Source organism: Sinocyclocheilus grahami, unplaced genomic scaffold, assembly GCF_001515645.1.
Source record: "Sinocyclocheilus grahami isolate Dianchi unplaced genomic scaffold, SAMN03320097.WGS_v1.1 scaffold578.1, whole genome shotgun sequence".
Taxonomy (NCBI): Eukaryota; Metazoa; Chordata; class Actinopteri; order Cypriniformes; family Cyprinidae; genus Sinocyclocheilus; species Sinocyclocheilus grahami.
The window spans coordinates 342614-369325 of NW_015505757.1; the positions used below are offsets into that span (position 1 = coordinate 342614).

The 26712-nt window shown below is 37.3% G+C and overlaps 1 protein-coding gene and 1 pseudogene across 1 annotated transcript; one reads left to right on the forward strand and one right to left on the reverse strand.

Annotated features, from left to right (window-relative positions):
* The first annotated feature begins 13855 nt into the window (after window positions 1–13855).
* On the forward strand, window positions 13856–20691 carry LOC107556762 (forkhead box protein H1-like). The gene is given in 5 exon segments (XM_016239959.1): window positions 13856–13943; window positions 15239–15324; window positions 15327–15677; window positions 17062–17166; window positions 17889–20691. Coding segments are annotated over 4 exon segments (1419 nt in total). The 5' UTR covers window positions 13856–13943; window positions 15239–15309; the 3' UTR covers window positions 18837–20691.
* A 1663-nt stretch (window positions 20692–22354) lies between these two features.
* LOC107556751 (5-oxoprolinase-like) overlaps window positions 22355–26712 on the reverse strand; it is a 38315-nt pseudogene continuing 33957 nt past the window's right edge.

Below are 26712 nucleotides of genomic sequence, written 5' to 3' on the forward strand. Positions count from 1 at the left end.
TATTTTATAAAATTATGTACAGTGGGGGAAAAAAAGTATTTAGTCTACAATGTGATTTTCTGGATTTTTTTTTCTCATTTTGTCTCTCATAGTTGAGGTATACCTATGATGATAATTACAGGCCTCTCTCATCTTTTTAAGTGGGAGAACTTGCACAATTGGTGGCTGACTAAATACTTTTTTGCCCCACTGTATTTAACTGTTTTGTTCAATAAAACCATATGAATAATTGCGTTTGATATTTTATTTGAACCAATTATTTGAACAATTTTCATCAAAGTATAAAAAAAGATCATTGTGACTATCTCTCACAATTCTGACTTCACAAATGCAAGTTTAGGCTACATCTCAAAATGACAGAAAAAAGTTGTGTGACAGTCACTTTCTTTCTTTCTTTTTAATCCACTGTACTGGAAACAAAGTAAAACCAGAAAAACTTTGCTTCGAGAACAATTACTATCAACTATAGAACTGTAACTCAGTACAGTCATGCCCAGAAAATGGAATGAGATATTGTCACAAAATGTGATACCCATTCTTTGGTATCTATTGAATGTCTCAATGTCTCTAAAGACACATTTGGAGGGGCTTGGCACTTAGTGACAATTACAAACAAAGGCCATCTGACCATTTGATCTTGGATTTCTGTTCAGTGTTCATAGATCAATCATTATCAAAAACACTTAACTTTGAAATCAGCAAGACTTTTCCTGGACTAATAATGACTTGACACATGTGTAAGGTGTGATTCTGGGATAAAAGTAAAGGTTGATGCTGACAATTTTGCTAATGGACTGTTATTAATGATATAATAGACTGTAGCAGGTCTATTAGGCTTAATTTATGTTGTAAGACCTCTACACAGATATATTTTGTCTCGACTGTTTACAATGACTTAATAAATAACTGAATGCAGTTACATTAATACAATTCAGACAGTGTCCAAGTCTACTACTACTAAAGAGAGACTACTACTGCTATATTTTTGGCATCCATTTGGTACCAGTAATTGACATCACTAGCCAAAAGTAGTATTTTCCAATAATTGCAAACTATTCATAGACCATTATGCTTTAACATGATAATTTCCAAGTCATAGTCCAAGTCCAAGACTGCAATGCCCTGGACAAAGCATAAACAACAAGATTAAAAAAAAGAAAAAAGAAAAAAAGAAAACTGAACAATTATTAGCATTTTGTCACATTTATTATGTTTTGGCTTAGTTTTCTCTGTGTTCCTGTTCTCCTGGTTCCCAAGTTTGTCTCCTTGGCTATTAATTAGTACACACCTGTTTCTCTTCCTCTTGATTACATTCCCATTGTATCTATACCCTCAGTTCATGGTCAGGTATTGTTTGTATATAGATGGATGTTGGTTTCCCCCCATGTTTTCTCCTTGGATTTATTAAAAGTACCTTTTGGATTCTACTCCTTTGTTGTGCACTTTATTATTACTTTATATTATTATATTACTATATTATATAACACATTACACAATTATTTTGATGATGAATCAACCTATTACTTACTACTAGTAATACAAATAGAGAACAGTAAGTATTCTTTGCATTAACTGAAATGTGCATATTTGAAAAAATGTTGATATTTACAAGTAGGGGTGCTCCGATCAGGATTTTTGAGGCTGATCACCGATCGCCGATTACAGAAAGCAGTATCTGCCGATACCGATCTTTTTAAAGCCTTCTTTTTATCATTTATAACTATTTATAGTGATACTTCAATCAGGATTTTTAGACATTTATTCAGGGTCTGAATTTCATTTTTGAAATGGGGGAAATTCCCCTCTTAAGTCACTTTTGTGAGAGGGGAAGCACCTTTCACACAGGAGTCCGCTACTGATCTGTGGCTGTTTACCAGAAACACAACATTTATTCCGCCATTATAATCATTCCATTATTTTGATTTCAAATCTAAACTTTGTCACTGAAAATGCTTTTTCAGCATTGCAATTCTTTTTTTACACAGTACAGTAATACAATCTTTGACTGACATGTTTAAACCCAATAAATATAAGCACCACATCATTCAATGCTTTTTACTTTTGCATTTAATTCTAGATTTATATATTAAGTTGCTCAAGCAAGTAGCAAAACATTTAAACTACTTTTCTTATGTTATCACAAACTTACTATTGACAGAAATAGTCAGCTCTACTGCCTTTCCTTTTGCATTGAAATCTTTATTACAAGCAAACCTTGCGGTTCATAAAGACCTTTGTTTTCCTACCTCCACGAGTGCCATCTATTATTGCCTTGTTTATCTAAAAGTGCTTCACTGAAAAAATACGCACCACATACGCACTGCAAACGGAGTAATGTGAACCTGGCATTATGTGTGTGTGTGCTACAAGTGTGCATGAGCGCACGGTCTACAGGAGAGGAGAGTACCTCACCTTCAGCATTATAATTATTTCACCTGCGCCGGACAAAGACTGAGTCGGTGCCGCTGCATGTCGTGCCAAACCTCTCATGGCAGCGTCATCAGCTTGAGATCGTTTTTTTGAGATCGGCCTTTCAGAGACCACAAATCAATTATCCCAACATGATTATCGGCCGATAATGATCGGTAGCCGATCAATTGGAGCACCCCTATTTACAAGTTTACTTAACAGAAAAGACACAACTGAAGAATCTTCATTAATGTCTGCTTTTCACTAAATTATTCACTCTAGGTGTTTAAGTAGTGGAAACTTGTAATGCAGGTATGTCATCTTCAGGCTTGTGCTCAAAACAGTGACCGCACAAGTTATTGAGTAAGATTATTCATTAGGATAAATAAAATGGATAACATTACACATGCCGTGAATGGATTCTATATGAATCAGAGTAAAATGAGTCTGTGGAATTTGTCCCTTCTGTTTTTTTGCTGATTAAGTAAACTGCAATTGAAAAATCAAAAGGATAAAAAAAATTAACAAATATAAAACGTATATATAAATATAAAACAAGTCATATAAGCACGATAATTGCAGAAATGTCTTTTCTGATGCTATATCACATCTGATAACATTTGCAGCATTTCACTCACTTCGTTGAAGTAGGTGATTAACAAGACTCCTTTAGAAGAAGCAGTTTTATAGGTGTAGTTGCATTAATGTAAGTGTTCTTAGAGCTGTACCGTTGATAAGTGTAAACAATGCACAGTATGCACATGACAAGCCAGCTTATTTTAGCCCAGTTTTTTCTTTTTCTTTTTTAGCCCAGAGTAAACCGCAGATAAAAGAGATTCATTATTCAAAGGCACTAAGCAGATTTAGAGTTGGAACAGTGAAAGTGACAAGTTCTCCTAATCCAAATGTTCTGGAAAGGATCAGCACAGCAGTATAAAGACCCATTCACACCAAGAGTCAAACGAAAAGCATGTCACATGCTTTAATGCAAGACACTTGTTCATCTGACCACACAGATCTGACTTGCTGTAATGCAATGATCTAGTGATAGTGTGATACAGGAATATCACAGTAAAATGACAATAAGAGAAGTCTTCCATATGTAATAATAGTACAGCTGTTGTAAAAAATACTTCTAGATTGTTAAAGTATATTCATTTAACATTCCCATTTTGTTAAAAAATACGTACTTATGCTTTCTTACTGATTTCACTTCTTTTTGCTTATCAACCAAAAGAGTGAATGTCAATTCTATTTTTTACCAGCGTCAAACACAGCCCAAGTCATTTTATTGAGAACAGCTTTTTAAAAACTCAATTAATTTCCACTTCTACCTCATTTTCTTTAAAAATGGTTATGATGGTGAATGGGGCCAATTTATAAATATCAAAATACGCACCATTTCAATACTATTGTCACAAGATATAAATAATATGTGAGTTGACATGATCTTAATGTGAAAAAATTAACTTAAAATTAGCATTTTAAAATTAAGTTAATATCCAATTTTGGATGTTTGAACACAAGCAAAACGTCTCTCTAACCTCTCTCTAACGTTACAAATGCTGGTTTAAACTGCCTTACAGCGCAATATTTCAACAGAAGAATTGATGTACTGGAAGCGTATTTTAGAGTTGTACCGATAGACAATAGTATCGTGTATCGACGATAGACAGAGATATCGCCTGTGGCTGATGCCTTTGACGATAGCAAAACGATTATTATTATTATTATCAGGCTAGTAATACTATCTAATTAATATTAAGGCTTATTTGTTGCATTAGGCCTATATTTCTTTTTCCGCGTTTTTACAGTATTGCGCATTCTAACCAATCACACACGATTATGCTGAGCTTATGAATGCAATGGCCAATCAGAGGCGTTCAGATGAGTCATCGCTAAAACAGCTGAGTTCTGTTGTTCAGCACGTGCTGACTGAATTCTGACTCGCGAATTCTCTCATTATAAACAACAAAGTGCAGATGTACGTGCGATGCAAGTATAAGAGATTTATTCATCATATAGTGTAGATTCACTGAGTTTAACGGGAGTGTTTTTAAAGTGCATAAACTCGTGCTAGACTGAGCTTGTGATGATGTTCTTTGGTAATGTAAATGTCCTTTGCTCGTTTTCTGTAGCTGCTTTCTGAATAACTGAGGAAATGTAAGCATTATAATTAGTAACTAAGATGTTTCTATTAATTTATTATCATGTTAAATACAAATTCAGTCATATTAAAAACATTAGGCTGCTTTTAGCCTTACGCTGGAGTTGGTTTACTTTCTCGCAATGAAACTTAAGTAAATAATTACCGTATTGGCCCGAATATAAGACGACCCTGATTATAAGACGTCCCCCCTTTTTCCAACGATAGACAGAGATATCGCCTGTGGCTGATGCCTTTGACGATAGCAAAACGATTATTATTATTATTATCAGGCTAGTAATACTATCTAATTAATATTAAGGCTTATTTGTTGCATTAGGCCTATATTTCTTTTTCCGCGTTTTTACAGTATTGCGCATTCTAACCAATCACACACGATTATGCTGAGCTTATGAATGCAATGGCCAATCAGAGGCGTTCAGATGAGTCATCGCTAAAACAGCTGAGTTCTGTTGTTCAGCACGTGCTGACTGAATTCTGACTCGCGAATTCTCTCATTATAAACAACAAAGTGCAGATGTACGTGCGATGCAAGTATAAGAGATTTATTCATCATATAGTGTAGATTCACTGAGTTTAACGGGAGTGTTTTTAAAGTGCATAAACTCGTGCTAGACTGAGCTTGTGATGATGTTCTTTGGTAATGTAAATGTCCTTTGCTCGTTTTCTGTAGCTGCTTTCTGAATAACTGAGGAAATGTAAGCATTATAATTAGTAACTAAGATGTTTCTATTAATTTATTATCATGTTAAATACAAATTCAGTCATATTAAAAACATTAGGCTGCTTTTAGCCTTACGCTGGAGTTGGTTTACTTTCTCGCAATGAAACTTAAGTAAATAATTACCGTATTGGCCCGAATATAAGACGACCCTGATTATAAGACGTCCCCCCTTTTTCCAGAAAAGGCAAAAGGCTTTTAAAAAAACAAATCTTGTTTTTTCTCGGTAAAACACATTGTCTTCAATTATTTTCATATTGCATATTTTTCCTATTTTAATTTTTGTTTTGAAAGTATGGTAAAAACTGGTCAAATGTACCAACAATCACATTTAAAAAATATACCCTTTTTGATATACCATTAAATAAAAAAAAAACATGTAGCCCATCTGAATTAGGACATTTAAGCTATCCATCTAATAGTAGCCTACCAAAATCTTATTAACAGTAGAAGTTAAATCTTACTGTAGTCTTTAAATCTGGGTACTGTCTTATGTTTTAAAATCACAAAGGGAGTTTGGTCCCATCAGGCTAACGTGACAGTCACGACTCATGCAGCTGTAAGGTTTTCTTTCTCTTTTGTTTTTACTCTCGATCTTTACAACACGCATTGCATTACGTATTTCACGGCACACTCGTTTTATGCGTATTTGGCGCTACCTATTGTTGTGGGTGTATTATTGACATGTCAAAGTCTAGACCCTGAATATAAGACGGCCGCGGTTTTTCAGATGTATTTCCAAGAAAAAAACATTGTCTTATATTCGGGTCAATACGGTACATAAATTAGCACGATAATATCGTGTATCGGCGATCTCACAGGCTGACGATAGGACGACATGAAAATTGAGCATATCGCTCAACACTAGCATATTTATGAATTTCACTTCACATTTCTTCTTTTAAAAACCTCCAGAAATCAATCAAATTGCACTGAAGCCAGAATAATCCATTACCACACTATTCTCATTGAGCTGAAGTGTTTCAGTGAAATGAGCCATGGCACATGACCAGGTTTATGGACCTGTCCACTGAATTCAAGTTTGATTCGCTGCATCATTCATTAAAGAACAATTCACTAAAAAAATGAAAAAACAGATATAATTTATTGATCTTCTGTGCTTTCAAACCCATGACTGATACTGAGGACACAAGACAAGGTGTTTAGCATAATGTTCACAATGCACTTCTCAAACAGTGAAAGTGGATGGGGACAAATGCACCACAAAAGACAAGACTATATATAGACTCAGAAAAATAACTCTTTGGCTGAACTTGAGTCAATCATTGCAAGTCACAAACATAAGTCTTTGTTTGCCACAAAACTCCCCCTCTGCCGAACCAGGTCTCAACAATAAGGATGGCGAACTGTCCCAGGGCCAGAACGGTCTCTTGTCTTTTCAGCCCAGTGCTGCACTGCGATTCAAAACTTTACATTCATCTTGAACATCCATTTTTTTATGTCCCAACCACTGATCTATAATAGGAGAACTGGATTGCTCACGATCTCATAAAAGTGAAACCATCGTGCCGCCATATTGGTATTCCCTAGTATTCCCATACATTCTATAGAATTAATAGGAAATCATACAATTTTAATGAGAAAACATCACTAATAACTGATCATTTAAAGAATGGATTACCGCAATGCTCTGTTGGTCAGCCTTCCAGCTAGTGCCACTAAGCCTATGCAGATGATCCAGAATACAGCAGCATGTCTGGTCATCAATCAACCAAAAAGGCTGCTGCCCCTGGAACTGCACCCTCCAACACTATCTCAACATGTTTCTACTACAAGAGTATGTTCCCTCCCACTATCTACTATAAAGAGAGGTGGTGCATGGTGTTTCCTTCGCAACCAGGTACAAAGATCTTCACTCCCTCTTGTGAATTTTTGCAAGATAATGACACAAAACATTCCTTTAGACTGCATCAGAACTACTTTTGAAGAAAAGACTTCCAGATATTGACTGGGACGAACTGGACCAAAGTGTGAAAGCAGAGCTACAAGTACAACATATTTGTGGGAACAAACACACCATATGTTCAAAATGCTTGTCTATAATGTAACAACAGTCAGTTTTATCGTAAAAAATAGCTGATGTGTTATAATAAATATGTGCATTATTGGATCTTACAATTAGCAATACTGACAAGAAAACTATTATTTCACTGATCCTCTGAATACTGATACTGAAAGATGTCAAACACATTTGTTCTATTGCTTGAAATGTTTTTTTAGTAGCCTAATTATTGATTGCCTACTTGTCACTTGTCAAAGTTGTGTATGTATTCTTTACTTACAGTCATTAATTTAATATTAATATTTAACTTCAAAAGTTCAAAGGAGTTTGTTCAATAGCAATTTTTGAGGTATCAACTACTACGATTTTGGTATTGTGAACCTAACCGACAAGCTCATAAATGGTTAAATAGTATAAATATTCTGCTGGATTAAAATGTCTCCTAAACGACTAAAGGTAAGATTGTTAAATGTTTTATTTAATTTTTTTGTATGTATGAATGTATACGTATTTGAGTTGAATTACTGAAATAAATGAACTTTTCCATGACATTCTAATTTACTGAGATGCACCTGTATGTATGACCTATTATATTATAACTGTAAGGGAAATGCAAAAAAAAAAAAAAAAAAAAATCATGAATTTGGTAATGTCCCTATCTAAATAAATAAATATATATATTTTTTAGATATCTCATCATGTAGGGGACCTAACATAAAACTTTCACTGATTTCATATCTAACTAGACAATTCTCTTCACTCAACATAAACATTATTCGTGGTGCAATACTGTTGTATTATCCAGATTAGTTTAATGACCATGTCACTGAAAAACCATATAATGGAATTTTGAAGAAATTGTGAAACCAGGGGTCAAACCATGCAAACAAACAAAATTAATTATAAAAAAAAATAATTTTGGGTTAAATATGGTATTATTTTCTAGTTAAGCTAAGTTCTAAAATATTAGCACAATGCACTCCGTTAAGTAGCCTAGTCTATTTAATGAGTTGTACATATAATGTTTCCTTTCTAATTACTGTTGGGGCAGTAAACAATCGTCAATTGTCTTCATTATCTTTTTTTCTGCTCAAGACACATTATAGAAGATATTTAAAAAAAAAATAGTTGAAATGTACCTATATTATTTGAATCTATAATTGTATTACGGATCGTGTTATTGAATCGTTACGAATTTGCTTGAAGATTGCTTTTGAATTGAATCGAGAACATATGAATCGTGAATCGAATCAAGTATAACCAACCATTAGAAGACACTTATTGTATAAATGTTACTAATAAGACAAAAGAGGTCCTGAGCTGTGGATGTCCCTCATTCGAAGTATTTGCTCTATGAGCCGTCGACGCCCCCTGCTTTGTGTCTCATAAACACGGTGGGACTCGGCAGCGTATAACACTGGGGGCGTTAGGACGAATAACATCTAATTCATGCCTATGAAGAAAACGGGGAGAAATATCATTCAAGATTGAACTATTTTAACAATATAAGAGTGTGTCGTTGTTGTATTAGTGAAAATAACCTATATGAAGATGGCAATTTGGAGTTGGACCTCTAGAAGTTCTTATTACAACTTTTTATATTAAGTCTAAGGATTTATATGTACTAAGTACAGATACTCAAAAAGTGTACTTAAGTACAATCCTCAAGTAAATGTACTTAGTTACTGTCCACCTCTGTATGTAGGGTACAACGGGGCTAAAGCCGCCTTTGATATTATTTTTATCTAAACCACTAGATAGCACAAAAACGTGGCGTAGCACTTTCCAAAACATCTGCTTTTCAAGATGCACGTGTATATTTGTCTGATCCTTGAAGCGATCTCGCACAGCAGCGCAAAGTTGATTCTGTGCTTACTTGATCTAATATTTGATGTTTTTTAAAATGTTGTAGATTTAAGTAGCAAATGAGAATTGCTAAAATTAATGCATATATTTTGAGACCAATGTCTTCTTTATGAATTTCAGTTTTGTTTAAGATAATTAGAGCAACAGTTTTTAAATAACCAAAGAATATGTAAAAGTATGGTATTTGGGGTAAAAAGCGCCCCTGCTGTTGGGGCTAAAGGCGCACAGTAATTCACATGATACTGCAAGCTAGCCAAACACTCAGCGCATCAGGGAGGCAGAGGAAGGGCCTAATTCACCTGATGCTGCTGGTTCCTGGTGCTCTGGAGAAACAGAGAACTCAAACTTCTCATGTGAGAGGAGAACACCGAATTCAGAGGAATAACGTTGCTCATTTCAGGTAAAACAGAGACACACTAGTTGAGTGGAGCCCAAGGTACCGGGGTCTAAACCAACTCAGAGAAAGGGAACGAGATCAATATTACGCGTGTAACACTTACCATACAGGATTTTAGAAAGTGCGCAAAGCATAACTTGCACACTGACCACTTATGAGGATTTGTAGAAAAGTGCGCAAAGCTTAATGTGTGCACTTACCATTACCACCCACCCACCATGGTTCCCGCGTCGGAGCTCTGTCCGAAGAAGCCTCTAGACCGGACCATCAGTAAGATGGTCACTATGAAGCTATAGAACCAACCAAACCTAATAGGTCCGGCATAGACTATAATGCAGGAAATTTCCCACCTAACCTCAATCAGGTGGAGAGATAGTGGTTACAGGGGAATTAGGAAGGTGAAGATAAGGGCAGATGAATGATACTGAGGTATCACTCTGATCCGGACAAAAGCGCTGACGCCCTGTCTGGATCACATCCCTTAGGCCTTTTACTTACCTTTCTTTGACCCGCGATTCTTCCTACCCCTACTGGGCAGGGGAGGAGCGCAAGCCGCGACACTAGCCTTCCCAGCGTCTCTCTATAGGGGCATCTTCTCATAACCGCTTTTGCGCATCGCCTCGATGTTGGCATAACTCGTATGCTGGAATCGTGCACAGCCGACGATCGTGAAAGGGAAACCACTCTTCAAACTCATCGCCCAGATCCACCTGCGATCCCCACGAGCTCATTCCCTTCCGTGCCTCAGCAGCGGCAGGTCCTGAATCGCGGGAAGCAGATGGCTGCCCCTCTTTCCTCGAAAAGAGAGACAAACGAGAGCGGAGCTTTTCCCTTGGAAAAACGCTTGCAGTGCACGCCGATTGCCCCCTCGGAGGCATCGCGTGCGTGCTCTTCGCCCAAACAAATAACGCATAGATTGTGTGTGTCATCAGATGTTAAACAACGTCAACATGGATGTACACATCCTTAAACGCTTTGCTAGTGCTCACCATAATTAGATGAATAGAGATTGCTCTTACCACAGAAATGCACGCTTCAAACAAAACAGTCAATGAAGACGAAGAAGAGAATGATGTGTGCTCCCGGCGCCTATTTATACTACAGTCGCACCGGTAGTGACGTCATGGCTGTCGCCGGCCAACAAGTTGGTGTTTTTTCAATGTATGCTTCAGACACGGGTCACGACGAGCCGTTCCCCATAGCGACCCCTAGAGGACGCAGTTCGAAGTTCCCATGAAAGGGAACATTATTTTAGCTGAAGTTTTTGTATCAATACCGTGTGCCTTTTACCCTGTGGGTGGGGTAAAAGGCCCCTCTTGCCACCTCATACATTTATTAGATTTTTAAACAAAATAAACAACTTGAATGATTTATTTTCACACAAAATCTGTTGCTCCATTAATGTTCAATACAGCGTTTATTTTTTTTTAGCAATTATACATTTTAGGCACAGTGAATAGCAAATTTTTTCTTAAGGTGGGCCTTTAGCCCCGTTGTACCCTACCTATAAGGTACCATTATGGACCCTTTAGGTACAAAGGTGCCGCCCAGTGACAACTTTCCCTTTTTTCTGAAGTTCATTTAACATGTAAATTACATGTAGGACTGTGGACAACAAGCTTTTGACAAATCTCACATTTTCATGTAGTATTCTGGAAGCATTACAGTTCATGCTTTATGAGGGATTGTTACTTAGCCTATACACATTGTTTATCATTTATCATCCTCACCATACAGCCTCGTTTAAAGTACAACCTCATTTAAAAGTATCTCCTCCTGAAGATATTATCTGAAAAGTTCAAGATTCTAGATAAAAAAAATTTAAAAAACTAATTTACAGAGAGGAGATAATAAATCATAAGATGAAACAAACCAGGATTGTCCAGTGGTCTGCCTCATTTAGAAACTCATTTAGAAATGGTGTTTTATCTTTGTATGAGTAACATTGCAATATCTTAATTTTCCTATTGCTTGAGAGACTAATTTTGTCAAACATTAAGTCCTTGTGTGATTTTCAATTTTACCTGTACAATACATTTTACCATAACAAACTGATTTTTCAAATAGGTTAGCAAAGTAGCATTATATAACTTTAATAAGCTATTTTTAGTAAGCTACTTTCTCTGACCAGATTCATTAGCCATACTTAAATAACTAAAACAATAACAATGTGCAGTAAACAGTTTGCGATAGAAAGTGTGTTTTTGATTACAATATTAAATTAAAATAATATTATAACAAATACCAGTCATGCAACACAACAGATTGTTTTTGCACAGCTAAAATAACTGGTAGCAATTGACCCCGAAAGCCTTGCACATTCAAGTTATAAATGTCTGCACCTGCTTACAAATAAGATGGATACATTTAGAAATAATGAAATATACAGCCACCAAAATGCATGAAACTATACTTTAAAAGTAAAGTTTAGGCAATCCCATATTTTGTTTGTTCATTTTAGCACATTAAACATATTGTAAAATGAGAGTGTGCAAAATGTAGAATTATAGAATTATATAGAATTCAGTAACTGTTGTTTGAAAAGTATTTAGCAATAAAGCATAATGTTGATCAATGCCCCACATTGGGCTAATCTACTTATTACATAATCTGCCCATATATATATATATATATATATATCTATATATATATTTATTTATTTATTTATTTATATATATTTTTTTTTGAATTGTAACATCATGAAGTAATTTAGTCTGTTTCTACAGTATGCTGAGAAAACAAGTAATCTCATTCGATTTTCTTACATTTTACAGTATTTAGACATGCCCCAAATGTTGGTACCAGGGTTACCAAAAATATTCTCATAGAAACTAAAATATGTCCTGACATATAAAAACAAAACACACACAAATTTCTAACCATTTCAGGACTAACATTTCTATCTCACACATCCAACAAGCTTATATAATGAAAACATAAACTTAACAAAATACAGAGCAAATACAAATTCCATTAAAATGACATATTTCTTGCATATACAAATTTCAACTGATTTACGTAAAACAAATAAATACAAAAATTATTCTGTGCTCCAAAAGTAGAGTTCTGACCCTGGGGAATTGAGCTGTCTTTTTTCAATTTTGATTTAGACGGAGTTAACTCGTATGGACAGCCCTCACAGCAGGCAGGTTACACACCAGCTTATCTGTTTATTAACTCACAGGCCTCATAAAAGTGTCATGACCACTAGTCAGCAATTACTGCTGCAATAGCGGAACATTGGGTCATATAAACAAGAATAGCTAAAAGTGATTTGATAACAGTCTATGGATAACCTTCAGGTTTGAAATGAGTACTTCTAATGTTAAACTAAAAGAAGAAAAACAATTTAAGGGAAAAGATTCAAATGAAAATCCAGAAAGAGTCTGCTCATTTAAGCTGAAGCATTTAATCTGGTGACCCCTGAAATGACCTCACAGCTTCTTCTGATCTTTTCCAGAGGGACACAGGAAATAGAGTCCTCTGCTTTTCTTTACAAAGCTGAAGTGAAGAAGTTCCGCTTACTGACTCCAAGAAGATGTAGGCTATATAATATGAGAATGTTATTATGTTGCTGTAATCCTTGGCAAATCAACATATACTGACACTTATGTTAATACTTCCCATATTTACTCCATAAACTCACTATGGGTCAGTGTGTCCATCCATTGATTTTTTAAAATTTGCTATCAATGCAAGAAACAAACCTACAGTTTCTTAAAGTCGTGCAGTTGTAAATGCATTTTGTTTTCTTACTCAAGAATGTATATCTTTTTGTGCTAGTGCTATCTAGACTGCATGTTTGTATATTATGGCTAAAAGAGAAATAACTAAATTCAAAATGGCATGTACATTCAGCGTGGTCTTATTATAGCCTACTGATTTTTACATTCTAAACCAGTGAAGAACCAGCATTGGAGAATGAAATCCTGAATATAGAACTAATGTGCTAATTAGTTTCTGTAATTTGGATTTTTTATTTATTTATGTAGTATTATTATTGTTATTACTACTATTATTATATTGCTCTAATTTTATAAAAATGTTCCCTAAGATTCGTGAATAGTGCTAGGACTTTTTCGAATGTGCCTTTATGCATTTAATTGTTCGTTTTATTATTTTAAATCTGGTTTTATTTATAAGTAAGTTAGAAAATAGATAAATATTAAGGGAACATAGATGAAAGTGTGAAATTATGTAGCAAGGGTTTGGGCAGGTTCGTTGGTAAATGCAGAGTTGTTTGTCCAATCAGTGTTGAGCGTTCGCTTGATTAGAACGTCATGTTATCATTACGCAAATGAGCTGCAGATTCTCACACAGTCAGAGAGGAGCGCGTGAATGTAGCTAATCAATACCGCAGGTAAGACACGCGTCCATTCCCGTTTAACAGCTACAGCAGCTCCTTTAACAGCACTTACAGTGTTTCTCTGTTAAAGCTTAAAAAAAGTGTAGGCTACGGTGAAAAAACGGGGAAAAATTAAGCACTTGCTAACGTAAAATAGGCTAAATGAATCACAATTCAGTTAACTGAAATTATTATTTTTTTAAACGCAATAAAATAATGTTCCGTAATTTTTTTCAAATTTAAAATTTTAAGAAAAATGTTGAAGAAGTGTGCACGTGAAAGACAAGTATCCCAAATAAACGTGCTACAATAGTCAGTATGTTGTCAATCTGTTTTCAAGGCGATTATCAGACTCTTGGTGTGATGAGTTTAATTGTGTTGTTGAACCCCCGGGACGGAAGAGATTCTCTCTAATCCAACTTGTTTTCTCTGTCTTGCTGAGATATGAGAGTCCTACTTTAAACCCGAACCAATCCCCAAAAGACATTCTTTTCGGCCTGGGAAATTTCACATCGTTTCCACGTTTCTCTATTTAATCATAATTAGGGCTACTTTTTTTTTTTACTCGATAGTATCAGATGCGCGTATTGATACACAGAGACATAATGCTCCCTATTAGGTGATCGGTTTGCAGTTATTTCCTGATTGTTGATTGGGTGTTAATCGGTGTATTGCTGTTTCCATCCGTTTATTATTCAGGCCTCCTTATATCTGACAGACAACATGGAAATGTTTTTCTCATTAAAAGATTTATGTATGTTGGGTAAAGTGTAGCCTACATTAAGGGCAGTAACTGCATGTTTTGACCATGTTAACAGCATTTTAGCTTTGTTTGCAGTTCTCTCCACTAGTCTTGCGATGTGGCAATGGTGTTAGTCTTTTTTTCTTTTTTTTTGAGACATAATTGGATACATGATTTAGATTTTCACTAACTACCGTTGTCACACTGCTGTCACTAGTGTCATATTAGCTATACCCAGATCTGAAGTCTTTTCTTGTATCTCACTGGTTAGTGGAGCTGGTTCTTCTGTGACCTTGATTCGTTTGGTTAACAGTATTTATTCCAAATGATCTTCATCCAAGTGCGAGTTTTTTTTATATTCGCATTTCCTGCTTGGTGGAGAAAAGTCCATACACGTAGGACATATCATGGAAAGGCCACTTAAGCTGTCTTTCAGTAAATCTGATCGCTGATGTTTATCGTGTCCTCCCCCTTCCTCCCCCGCGGTGATCGCGCATCGCGCCTCATTCTCACTCCCATTACGCAGCGGGATTGACATGAAACTGTGAATTGTTTGCTGCTCAAATAGAGTTGACCTGGAGCCAGCAGTCTGAGGGGCTGAGGAGCGACCATCCCTGCCTCCTCCCCCTCTACATCAGCATGACAAAGCACTGGGGGGGGGTCCGGGCTTGTTGGCACCACCCGTGATCACTGTAGGAGCAGAAGCCCAACACGGCCATCACCTTGACTGCAGAACCAGCTATTCCTCTTCCAACCCCAGCTGTCACTGCTCAACAAACCCACTGCTGGAGTTCGGTGGCCGGCTGGAAAAGTCCACAGGGATGGCGCAGGACTCCTGTTACAGAGCCAAACCGTCGGATCAGAGCGCATGGGAAATGCAGGATGGAAACTCCAGTGGAGGAAAGAAGAAGAATTATCAGCGTTATCCTAAACCACCTTACTCTTACCTAGCTATGATTGCCATGGTCATCCAGAACTCTCCGGAGAAGAAGCTCACTTTGTCAGAGGTAGGTCATCTTCACATGCGCGCAACTTCTGTCTTTAAAATGGTCAAAAATCATCAGGAATGTGAATGAACTTTAACAATCACAGTTTATTTGCATTATGCCCTAATTCCTACGCCATTTAAGATATTTATAAGACATTTTTAATTCAGCGTTTCAGCTGAAACGATTATCTTTATCGGCAAGTCCGTGCCACATTTACATTTTTACAAGTTGTACTGCAGAAAAAGTATTTTTTTTAGGATCGTATTGGAGGATTTCTTTAAGTTTCCAAATTAAGACAAATTCCATTAGCACTCCTTGAAACACTCATACACAGGCATTACCTTTCAAATTGGTATAAATCCTAGTGTGCCATCATCACACTGACGTTAATTTCCACAAAGTATGTACAGGACCGTTTACATGTGAAATTAGTTTTAGTGCGTGTTGTACATTCAAGTCTGCCTGGGGCGTAATCTGGCTCATGTCTGGATCTCGATGGGGTTTGTGTTGTGAATAGTGAAAGCAGAGGCCGATACTCTATCATGCTGATAGCTGTGGCTGGAATCACACTGTGCCGCAATTACTACGCAATTGTTCCGAAATGTCACAAGTTGTAAGAATCCGGGATCGGGATTAACAGTTTGCTGACCATTCAAGATTGACTCCTGTGAATTTTTGTAATTGATGTGAGGTAGGGCCTGCTGCTACAGGTGATTGGACTCGACTTTTCTTTGAATAAAATGGCAATCAAATCCTGTGTTTTAAACATCTTTTTAAAATGACTTTTGTTTAAACTGGTAAAATATGCAAATTAGGCATACTCCTATTAACTATGCGTGTTTACATTAGTGCTGGAAAACAATTAATCCCATCCAAAATAAATGTTTTTGTTTACATAATAAATGGCTGTGTACTGTGTATATTTATTATGTGTATATATAAATACACACACATACAGTATATATTTTGAAAATATTTACATGCATATACATTTATATCCTTATTTTTTTTAAATAAAAATATATTTAATATATAAACAACATATTTTTCTTAAATATATACATGTATGTGTTTGTATTTATATAGGCTATACATAATAAATATACACAGTATACACACACATATTATGTAAACAAAAACTCTTATTTTGGATGCGATTAATCGTTTGACAGCACTAGTTTACATATAAATGTCACCCCACAGAAAATGTCACTTTTTAAAATGTGATTTACAAATATATAGGCCTATGCATGCACACATTGTTGGCTTTTTGAAAATGTAGCAGAAAGTCAAGATTCATGTATTCTCACCGATATACTTGCTCAGCTGTTTAGAAGCTGTGGCCAATAATAATAACAACGATGTTTTTAATAACTATGAATAAATTGTCTTCTTCAAACAGATTCTGAAGGAGATCAGCACTCTCTTTCCATTCTTCAAGGGAAATTACAAAGGCTGGAGGGACTCCGTCCGACACAACCTGTCATCTTACGACTGCTTCGTGAAGGTATGTGTTTGACTTCAGGTGACTAAAAAAAAATGTGTGGTAGTTTGACATTAGTTTGACATTATCTTGTTGCCCCTCCTCTCTAGGTGCTTAAGGACCCTGGTAAACCCCAAGGTAAAGGTAACTTTTGGACTGTTGAAGTGAGCCGAATTCCCCTGGAGCTGCTGAAAAGACAAAATACGGCAGTGTCCCGTCAGGATGAAACTATCTTTGCTCAGGACCTGGCCCCGTATATCTTTCAAGGTTACGCTCAGTCGAACAAGTCCAAACCTCTGCCCGCTGACCTCTCCTTACCCCCTGTCCCCACCCGTCACAGCCCACTCCCATCAGAGGACCCCTATCGTCCCAAACTGGACTCCACGTTTGCTATAGATTCTCTCCTGCATAGCCTCAGGCCTGCCAGTTCTGCTGGGGAAGGGCCACGAGAGAGGGAAAGTTGGGGTGTCAGGCCCCCTCCGCACAATCGCTCTACCACTCCACCGTGCCATTGTAAAGCCTCGTATAATTGCAGTTCATCAGCCAGCTCTGTCAGTCCTGCATCAGATTTGTCAGACGAGGACTGGAGAGGGGTGACGCTCATAGGGAAAAGATCCAGTGATCGAGGATCAACTTCAGACGGATTCAGTGACTCCTGCCCCCCGCCAAACAAAAGCTGCAAACGCGGCACCACACCTCCATGGGAGCTGCCGACGTCCTACGCCAAGTACACCCCTCCTCTCTAGGTGCTTAAGGACCCTGGTAAACCCCAAGGTAAAGGTAACTTTTGGACTGTTGAAGTGAGCCGAATTCCCCTGGAGCTGCTGAAAAGACAAAATACGGCAGTGTCCCGTCAGGATGAAACTATCTTTGCTCAGGACCTGGCCCCGTATATCTTTCAAGGTTACGCTCAGTCGAACAAGTCCAAACCTCTGCCCGCTGACCTCTCCTTACCCCCTGTCCCCACCCATCACAGCCCACCTCCATCAGAGGACCCCTATCGTCCCAAACTGGACTCCACGTTTGCTATAGATTCTCTCCTGCATAGCCTCAGGCCTGCCAGTTCTGCTGGGGAAGGGCCACGAGAGAGGGAAAGTTGGGGTGTCAGGCCCCCTCCGCACAATCGCTCTACCACTCCACCGTGCCATTGTAAAGCCTCGTATAATTGCAGTTCATCAGCCAGCTCTGTCAGTCCTGCATCAGATTTGTCAGACGAGGACTGGAGAGGGGTGACGCTCATAGGGAAAAGATCCAGTGATCGAGGATCAACTTCAGACGGATTCAGTGACTCCTGCCCCCCGCCAAACAAAAGCTGCAAACGCGGCACCACACCTCCATGGGAGCTGCCGACTTCCTACGCCAAGTACACCCCTCCCAACGCGGTAGCCCCTCCTAGCATGCGCTTTAATGGAAACCCGTTCATGCCACTGGGTGGTATTCCATTCTATGGTTACGGTGGTGCACATGTCGCTTCATCACACCTGATTGGTCACCCTTACTGGCCCATTCTACCAAGTGGGCCAGTTTCCATACAAGCCCCGCCCCTCCTAATGGACTTGGACAGTATGCTGCAATCTGTTCCTCCCAATAAGAGCGTGTTCGATGCGCTTGGCCCCAACAATCAAACTGCTCATCCACCTCCAAACCAGTATGCCCTTCAGAACGGACCTTCCCTTTGCAAATATTCTCTTTAAACTGTTCACAAAATAGTCCTAGAAGAACATGGCTTCTCATCTTTGGCACTGCTAAGGTTTACACAAAGATTTGCAACCACTAATGCTGCTATCACAGTATACTCAGTCTGTAAATTGTCTCAGGGAATTCTTTGAGAAAATCCCTCTGAACTGAACTGTTACGGGGCTAATATTGACCAAAGATTCTACCCAACCAATGTTGACACTGTTGTAACTTCTGTTCATTCATGTGACTTTCTTTGACACAATTACTACCTCAGACTGTTAATGTCAGTGGGGAGGCGCATTAGCTGCTCTTGTTTCCCGAATGGACCCTTGTAATGTTTGGGGACAATCAATGAATTACTTGATAAGACCAATTGAATGTTGCCTTTTTATAAGCTTGAAGTATGGTGTGTGTGGTTGTTTTACCTCCCTACAAAATCAACCAGAAATGGTGTGCTGGACATTTGTTAGGATTAGGGATGTGTTTGTGTGTGAATGTGTACTTTTGAAACTGTAAGGGACCTACAAAGTTTACATAAAGACCGGCTTTTATGCCATGAATGTGTCACTTTTTATATGTTGGTTTTAGCAGGGTAAACACATTTTTATTTTATTTTTTAAATCTTGACTCTTTGTATGGCTTTTCTGACATGATTATGTGTGTTTAACACTTTCATTTCACCCCCACTCCACCTGGTAAAGTCCAATCTCAGGCTCTGATAACAATGGTGGAGGCTTGACAGACCTGATGAGATCCAGTCTTGCGTGTTTTTTTCTGGCATGCATTCACTTTGAAGAACTGTAATTAGAGCCATTTTTATCAGTGCACTGTCTCAAATTCTTATCACGACTCTGTGTCCCTGTGGAGTGTAGGTGCTGTAACTATGATTTTTATAATCTGGTCATCAAATGCCTTTTTAAAAATAAATGTTTGTCGCCTTTTGATCATGCATGTCTGCATGATACTGCCCAGAAGCTCATATTGAGCGATTTGATCAGTAATTAAATGTAAGGGTCGTTTAACTGGTGGTCTGTGGTTGTCCCTCCGTCTGGTGCATGTCATCCCACCACCTCATGCTGTTTTTTTCCTGTCCTGTCCTCCCTTAAAATAACTCATTCACCCCCCCTTACAGGTCCATTCTTTGTAATGGACCTTAGTTTCAAGTATTTGGGAAATCTCAGTTTCTGGGTGATTTGTTTGACCGAGTTTGAGTCTTTTTCATGTATTATTATTATTATTATTATTGTCATGGTAGAGCAGTCAGACTGATGAATATGCTTCAAATGTGTTAATTTTAGGTGTAATGCGTGAAAACATGTCCAGGAGCTTCCTGTATTAAGTTTGGCGTAGTTCATCTTAAAAGTGTGTGTGTGTGTATCGCCAGTTGTTTACAGATTGCGGGGAAATTTCTTAAATTTTGAAATATTATGGACAAAGCATGAGTCACAGTATTTCTCACAGCAAATGCATGTTTGTAACTGTTAATTTACTTTGCATTTGGAGTCTATCAAATGTTGTGATCATCTGTTATACTACCTGAGTCACATCAACTTTGTGGTTTGAGAAGCCCTCGAAAGACAATATTTTACTTAAAGCCAGTAATGAAACCGGTTGAATACTGGTAGAAATTGTAAAAATTAAGAGAGTAATAAATCACACGATACCTGATATGATTTATATTCGTCTGTCAAAGCAACTTTGAAATTTATTTATGAGTATCTGGAGTGACCACATGCACATCACTTTGCTCCTCACAAAGAAAGATGCAGTGGAACAACAAGAATCTATAAAAAAATACTGAAAAGCACAGTAAATGAATGGCTCCATCCGAACACACTGAACTGAAAATACATCATTTAATTAATAAAACTTCACCCACTTTATTTGTTTTCATTGTGAAGACAAAATGGGGATTCTGAGAAAACTGTAAGGACTTAAGAATCTATGACCAACAAATAAGAAAAGTCTCACAAACTGCTGCAGTAACCAATAAATTTAAAATGTTGATATGAAAAACCTGAGACAGAGTAAAAGAGAGTCCTGATAGATGCTCAGCCAGAGATTTTCATAAGGTATGTATAAAGACTGGTTAAAGGGATCGTGATCAGATTAGATGCTGAAAATGTAATTATTAATATGTAATCCATATTTGTCTAGCTTCATCAGCAGTTCTTTGATTGGCCAATCATGAATCAAAATTAAAGCATTTATTTAATGTGAAGCAATACAAAACATATTGTTTGTTAGGCTTATTCTTGGAACACAGGTGGGTTTAAGCATTTTTGAATAATATAAATTGACATTCTCTCTCTCTCTCACACACACACACAAAGAAAAATAAAGGTTATTTTAAGAACTATCCTTTTTGGAACCTTTATTTTGAAGGCTGTGTAAATATCTTCAGTTAGATTCCCAGGAAATGTATTGGATGTGAAATGTTATTTTACATCCAGTTGAGTTAATTTTTCTTTCTCCTTAAAGACAATGGTTTTGTTCTTTATGTTATTTCTTGGAATATAGAAGTGTTTCAACATTTGAACAGTATTGGAGTTTTGAAATGGGTTCTGTGAAAACACCGTGCAAACATTGAAGGACAACAAAGTGACCTTTCACAATCATTGAACAGCCCTGTTTTTTAGTCTGTTAATGAACAGCATTATGCTTAATATTTATTCAGATCTCGATTATTTATAGCATGATTCATTACTATTATTTTCCAAAATATGCTTGAAGACGCGTAAATGGAGGAACAATCGGCACCTAACGGAAATATTGCCAAAAATACACCAGGCATCACAAAAATATAGGCCTAATCATAATATATATAGATCTATGAAACGTTAACAATAGCTCCTGAAGCGCATTATGGAATTCTTTTCCACAGCAGATGCATTTCATAAGCTGAATTTCCAAATATTCTATGGAGGCAGAACCTGTATCTAGATTTCTATTTTTTGGCATTTCAAATTCTGCTTTCACGTACCGCCGATTCTTAAAATGCATGTTTGAAGATTCATATGCAGAGGCACTTTTGCCATGATCAGCCAACGATGTTATCAACCCACTGATGTTTGATTGACATTCTCTCGTATGTATATATGCTACTACATACAGAAATAAATTAATGATTGAAGAAAAACATATTTATTCTTTTATTTGTAGGTATAAAGCCCATGCACACTTTACTTTGGCCCTTGGTATATTATTTTTATTTATTTACAAATATGTGGAATTTGAAATAATTTCCAGTGTTTGTGTGGGAAATTATATACAATGAACACAAATCTCCATTCTCCAAACCACTTCTTATGCTGGAGCCCATTGAGCTTTAGGCAGTTCAACACCCCAAACAGGTGTTTACACCCATTACTATGATCTAATTATCAATGATTCCCATCCAGCTCATGGTAATAACAGAACATTTGACTGTATTCAGTTAATACTGATCACTGATTCTGGCACTACTGTACATTAAGTCTATAACAAACCTTTGTAAAACACTGTAGCAGAAAAAAAGACTTTCAATAGACACCGTTTCTATTGTCCAGTGCTTTGTTCCTTTTGTTTCCTCTTCTTAAACTGTGTTCTGTGCTCCTACAGGCAACGACATTTAGAAGGAAGCTGATGGTCTCCATCCTGTTCATCCACACTTCCATATCCACCTCCTCCAGGGGTGAACAGACTGAACATGTCCTGTCAGGTATGCCACCATTTTAATGAAAATTTCTATAGTCAATAACTCGCCTAACACAAAACCATTCTAAAACAACAAAGACATTTAAAGACAGACAGTTGTATAACGAGATGTGATCATTAAGGGTGGAACATTCTTATGTAGAATAAAAGAGCTTTTTCCTGAACACTGATATGTATTCAAGACTATTTACGTCATGGAATAAAGAAATAAAAAAGGTAACTGCTGCTTATTATCTCACAACTCTGCGATTTACTAAAAAGTATGAAAAATGTCAGAATTGTGAGTTATAAATTCAGAATTCTTTTTTTTTTCTTTTTCAAATTTTTCTTGCAATTTTAAGTTAATATCTTGCAATTCTCAGTTTATATCTCGCAAATAAAGTCAGAATTGTGAGACTTTTATTCCTTCTAATAGATATGACTGTTTACATCTCATTTCAAAAAAGGTATTATTGATTTGAATGTATTTATAAGTATGCAAAAACACACACTGTTTGTCTTACCCCAGTATCCAGGCTGATGGTATTCTTGGCCCCTAAATTTAAAACTCTGCCATTCGTTTTATGCAACAAATTCAGCCCAGGTGCTCAATTTTTACCTCCTAAATGAGCCAAGAATTATTTATATATGTGTGTGTGTGTATATACGTAAGCACATATATGAAAGCATATAAATATACTGCAGATGAAGGTACCATGTAGGCCATAGGGCTGTGTAGAACGCCTCTCCGTTAATACCGACAGAACCACTGGACTACGAAACCGAAGTTTCCGGGTCACACCATCACCACCGCGGTACAGACCTGCCCCAAAAACTGCCCAAGAATCACTGGATACCTGAGACAGCAACTCAGCTTCAAAAATCTCTTCCACATTATGAATGAATGGAACATTTCTATAATGCTGTTACATAGTCAGACCTGCTCTCCAGGATCTCAGGGTCAGTGATGCGAGTGTTTGTCATGTGAGTGTGAACGCCACTGCGCCCGTTCCAGGTTGGCCCCGCCCCAGTAACCATGTCATAGTAACCACTTTTCTCACTGCCGAACGAAATGTTGTTCATGCAACCCTTAAAAAAAATATCATCTAGAGTTTTTCGTTCCTTGTCAAAGGTGCACACTAGGTGACTAAAGATAATACTAATGATACTAATGTGTTATTTTTAGGGCTGGGTAAAAAAATATTGTTTTCTCGATTTTAATCGATTCTCACTTTTATGAAACAATATAGATTCATAAATCCCAAGAATCAATTAGTCTAGCCTGTCAGATAATAAACGGAAGATTGTAGCATGCCTCCCGTCCAATAAATTGCAATAAGCTTTGTGATTCGTTACTTTTGATATGAAACAAAGTCTCATATTTCAAATTCTGTCCATTTTATTACAATATTCAAATATTAAATGCCGTTTTGGCGCTATTTAATGTGGAGAGGCAGATCGCTGTAGCGCATCGGTTAGAAGCGGCAGCATCATCTCCTCTGCTTTAATAGCAGTTACAGTATGAAATAAACATGAATGAACATCCGAAGGTATGCTAAAAGAAAGAGTACAACCTACCGAAATCTGTCTCCTGTCTCATGAAAAACATTCAGTGACCATGATGCGTATTAGTCAGCTAGAAAAATGAAGTCTAGAGAGGAGCAGTTTGCTAAATATGCACCATATAACATTCATTTTAATTTTAATTTGACTGTTCTTCAATATTTAATTAATGTTTGAATAAATCCATTAGGTTTTTGTGACAACCACCATTTAAATGTTTATTTCAAAAAAAGAATTGGAGTAGAAATATAATTGTGTAATTTAAAGTTAAAGTTAGTATTATAACTTTAATATTACAAAAACTTTGTGTTTTGTATACAAATCAGCTAATAGAAGTGATGCAATGCATGCTCGAATTTCCCACGAAAATTACCCGTACAACTCAAATTAGATAACATTATTATAAGCTAACCGTTGTGAATCGGGCTAAAGTAAGGTGATAGTTTTGAACAATGGCTGGTTATGTACTTGCTCAAATATTGATTTTGGATAATTTTTAACCAAAAAAAAGTTATGGACTGCAGCTTTAAATAAAAAGTAAAATAGCCTACACAAATAACATTTAGACTGTTTCTGATTAAATAAAGCAGTAATTGATGTCATAAAATATTGAGTATGTTTTGATTTCAAGGTCAGACGCTATTGCTTACATGGAAAAAAAATCACAAACATGACACTTGTAAATTAAATAATTTTATATATACTGATTTATTATTTTTTATTAAACAAACTGATTTATTAAACAAATCATAAGCTCTAAAATATTTTCAGAGTTTTTACAACTCTTTTGCTTTAGACCATCTACAAATGTTAAATCTTAAAATAAAATGTTAGGGTTAACACTGCATCTTTCTGGGGGGAAAAATGCAGCGATTGATATATAGTTTATTTATAGTTATTTTCAAAGCTTCAATGTACTGTCTAAAAAAACCTTCATTATTGTTTATTTAATTCTAACAAATAAGTTCTTGTTAAAAACAAACCAAAATTAAAAATATTTTGCTTATAATTTCTGCACAGGAGAGACTTGGTGTTTCCAAACAAAAGGAAATATATTTGTATCGGTATCAGGCAAAATGAGTTGAAAAATATCGGCATATCGGATATCGGCAAAAATCAAATATCGTGCATCCCTATTACACTGCTTAGGGGTTGGAAATATGATTGAAATATTTAACTGCATCTTTATGCACAAACCAAATGTTTATATACTAAATGGTAATTAGGCTTATCACTAAACCAAACTGTTATAAATTGAACAAAACCTCACAGGTTTTATAATTCTCAATATCACCACATAACAAATTAGTAACTCAAATTAATTAACAAATGAATAATAACTAATTAAGCTACTATAATTAATTAATAACAACGTAACTACTATAAGTATATCCAATCTTAACCTAACAGAGTACAGTCACGTTAAGGTATGTACTATATAGCAAATCTCAACTGTTTGAATGTTATATTGTTGAAAAATGTAAACTATATTATCACCCAGCAATATATTAAAAGTTGTATATACAATACATCTTACTTTACCTGTATACAGTATACTCATGTAAAGAATTATATACACCATATAGCAAATCTTGGCTGCATGATCATTTATATTGTCATTCAATTATATATACATTGCACAGCTCTCTATTTAAAGCTGTATATATATATATATATATATATTAATATCAAATGTATCCACATACGTACTGTGACGAGCGTCCCGAGCTCACATCAGCGTTGCCCTGGAAACGGACGAGGAACACCTGCACACGCTCATCACGGGCTGATTGGTCACAGTTGATTGAGTCATCAGCCCACGGCCAGATAAGCCGCGTGAGGCCCGAGGAAGGGGAGAAGAGATGCTCTCCCAGAAGCTGAAGTCTAACGTGTTGTCTCCTTTGCATTACAGAAACCAGCCCGTGACCAAGCAGCCCACGCACGAGCGCCGCACGGACTCACCGACACTGGAACACGCTCACGGAGAAGCACCGACTCACGCACGGAGAAGCCTCGACTCACCTCAGGACCCAGCGCACTCACTTGAGCACTTTCTCTGTGAATAAATCCACCCTCCGGGGTATTTATTTGAGCTCTCCTTGTCGCGTGTTTCTTCCACCCCGTTACACTGGTGGAGAATGCGGGCAAAAGCGGTGGAGGATACACCGACAAGTGATCTCGGTCCATTTATTCTCTCTCTTGTGTTTCCCCTCCCAGGCGGCTACTCCTCCCCCACAGCATGGAGGAAATTCTCCAACAGCTGGCGGAGGTCAGCATCCGCCAGCAGCAAATAGTGGAGCATCTCGCCCAGGAGGTTCCCGCCCCCCGTGCCGCCCCCCGCCAGCGTGTGCCGGTCCCAGCTCCCCGGGCACAGGCGGCCCAGCTGTTGCCCAAAATGACCGCCCATGATGATGTGGAAGTCTACCTGCAGATGTTTGAGAACACCGCCACGACGGAGGGCTGGGCTCGCGACGACTGGGCACGAGCACTGGCACCCCTCTTAACTGGGGAAGCCCAGCGAGCCTTCTTCAGTTTACCGACCCCGGTGGCCACGCAATACGAGGAAGTGAAGAGGGAAATTATGGCCCGGCTGGGGCTGTCTCCGGTATGCGCGGCCCAATACTTCCATGACTGGGTCTATCAACCCCGCTT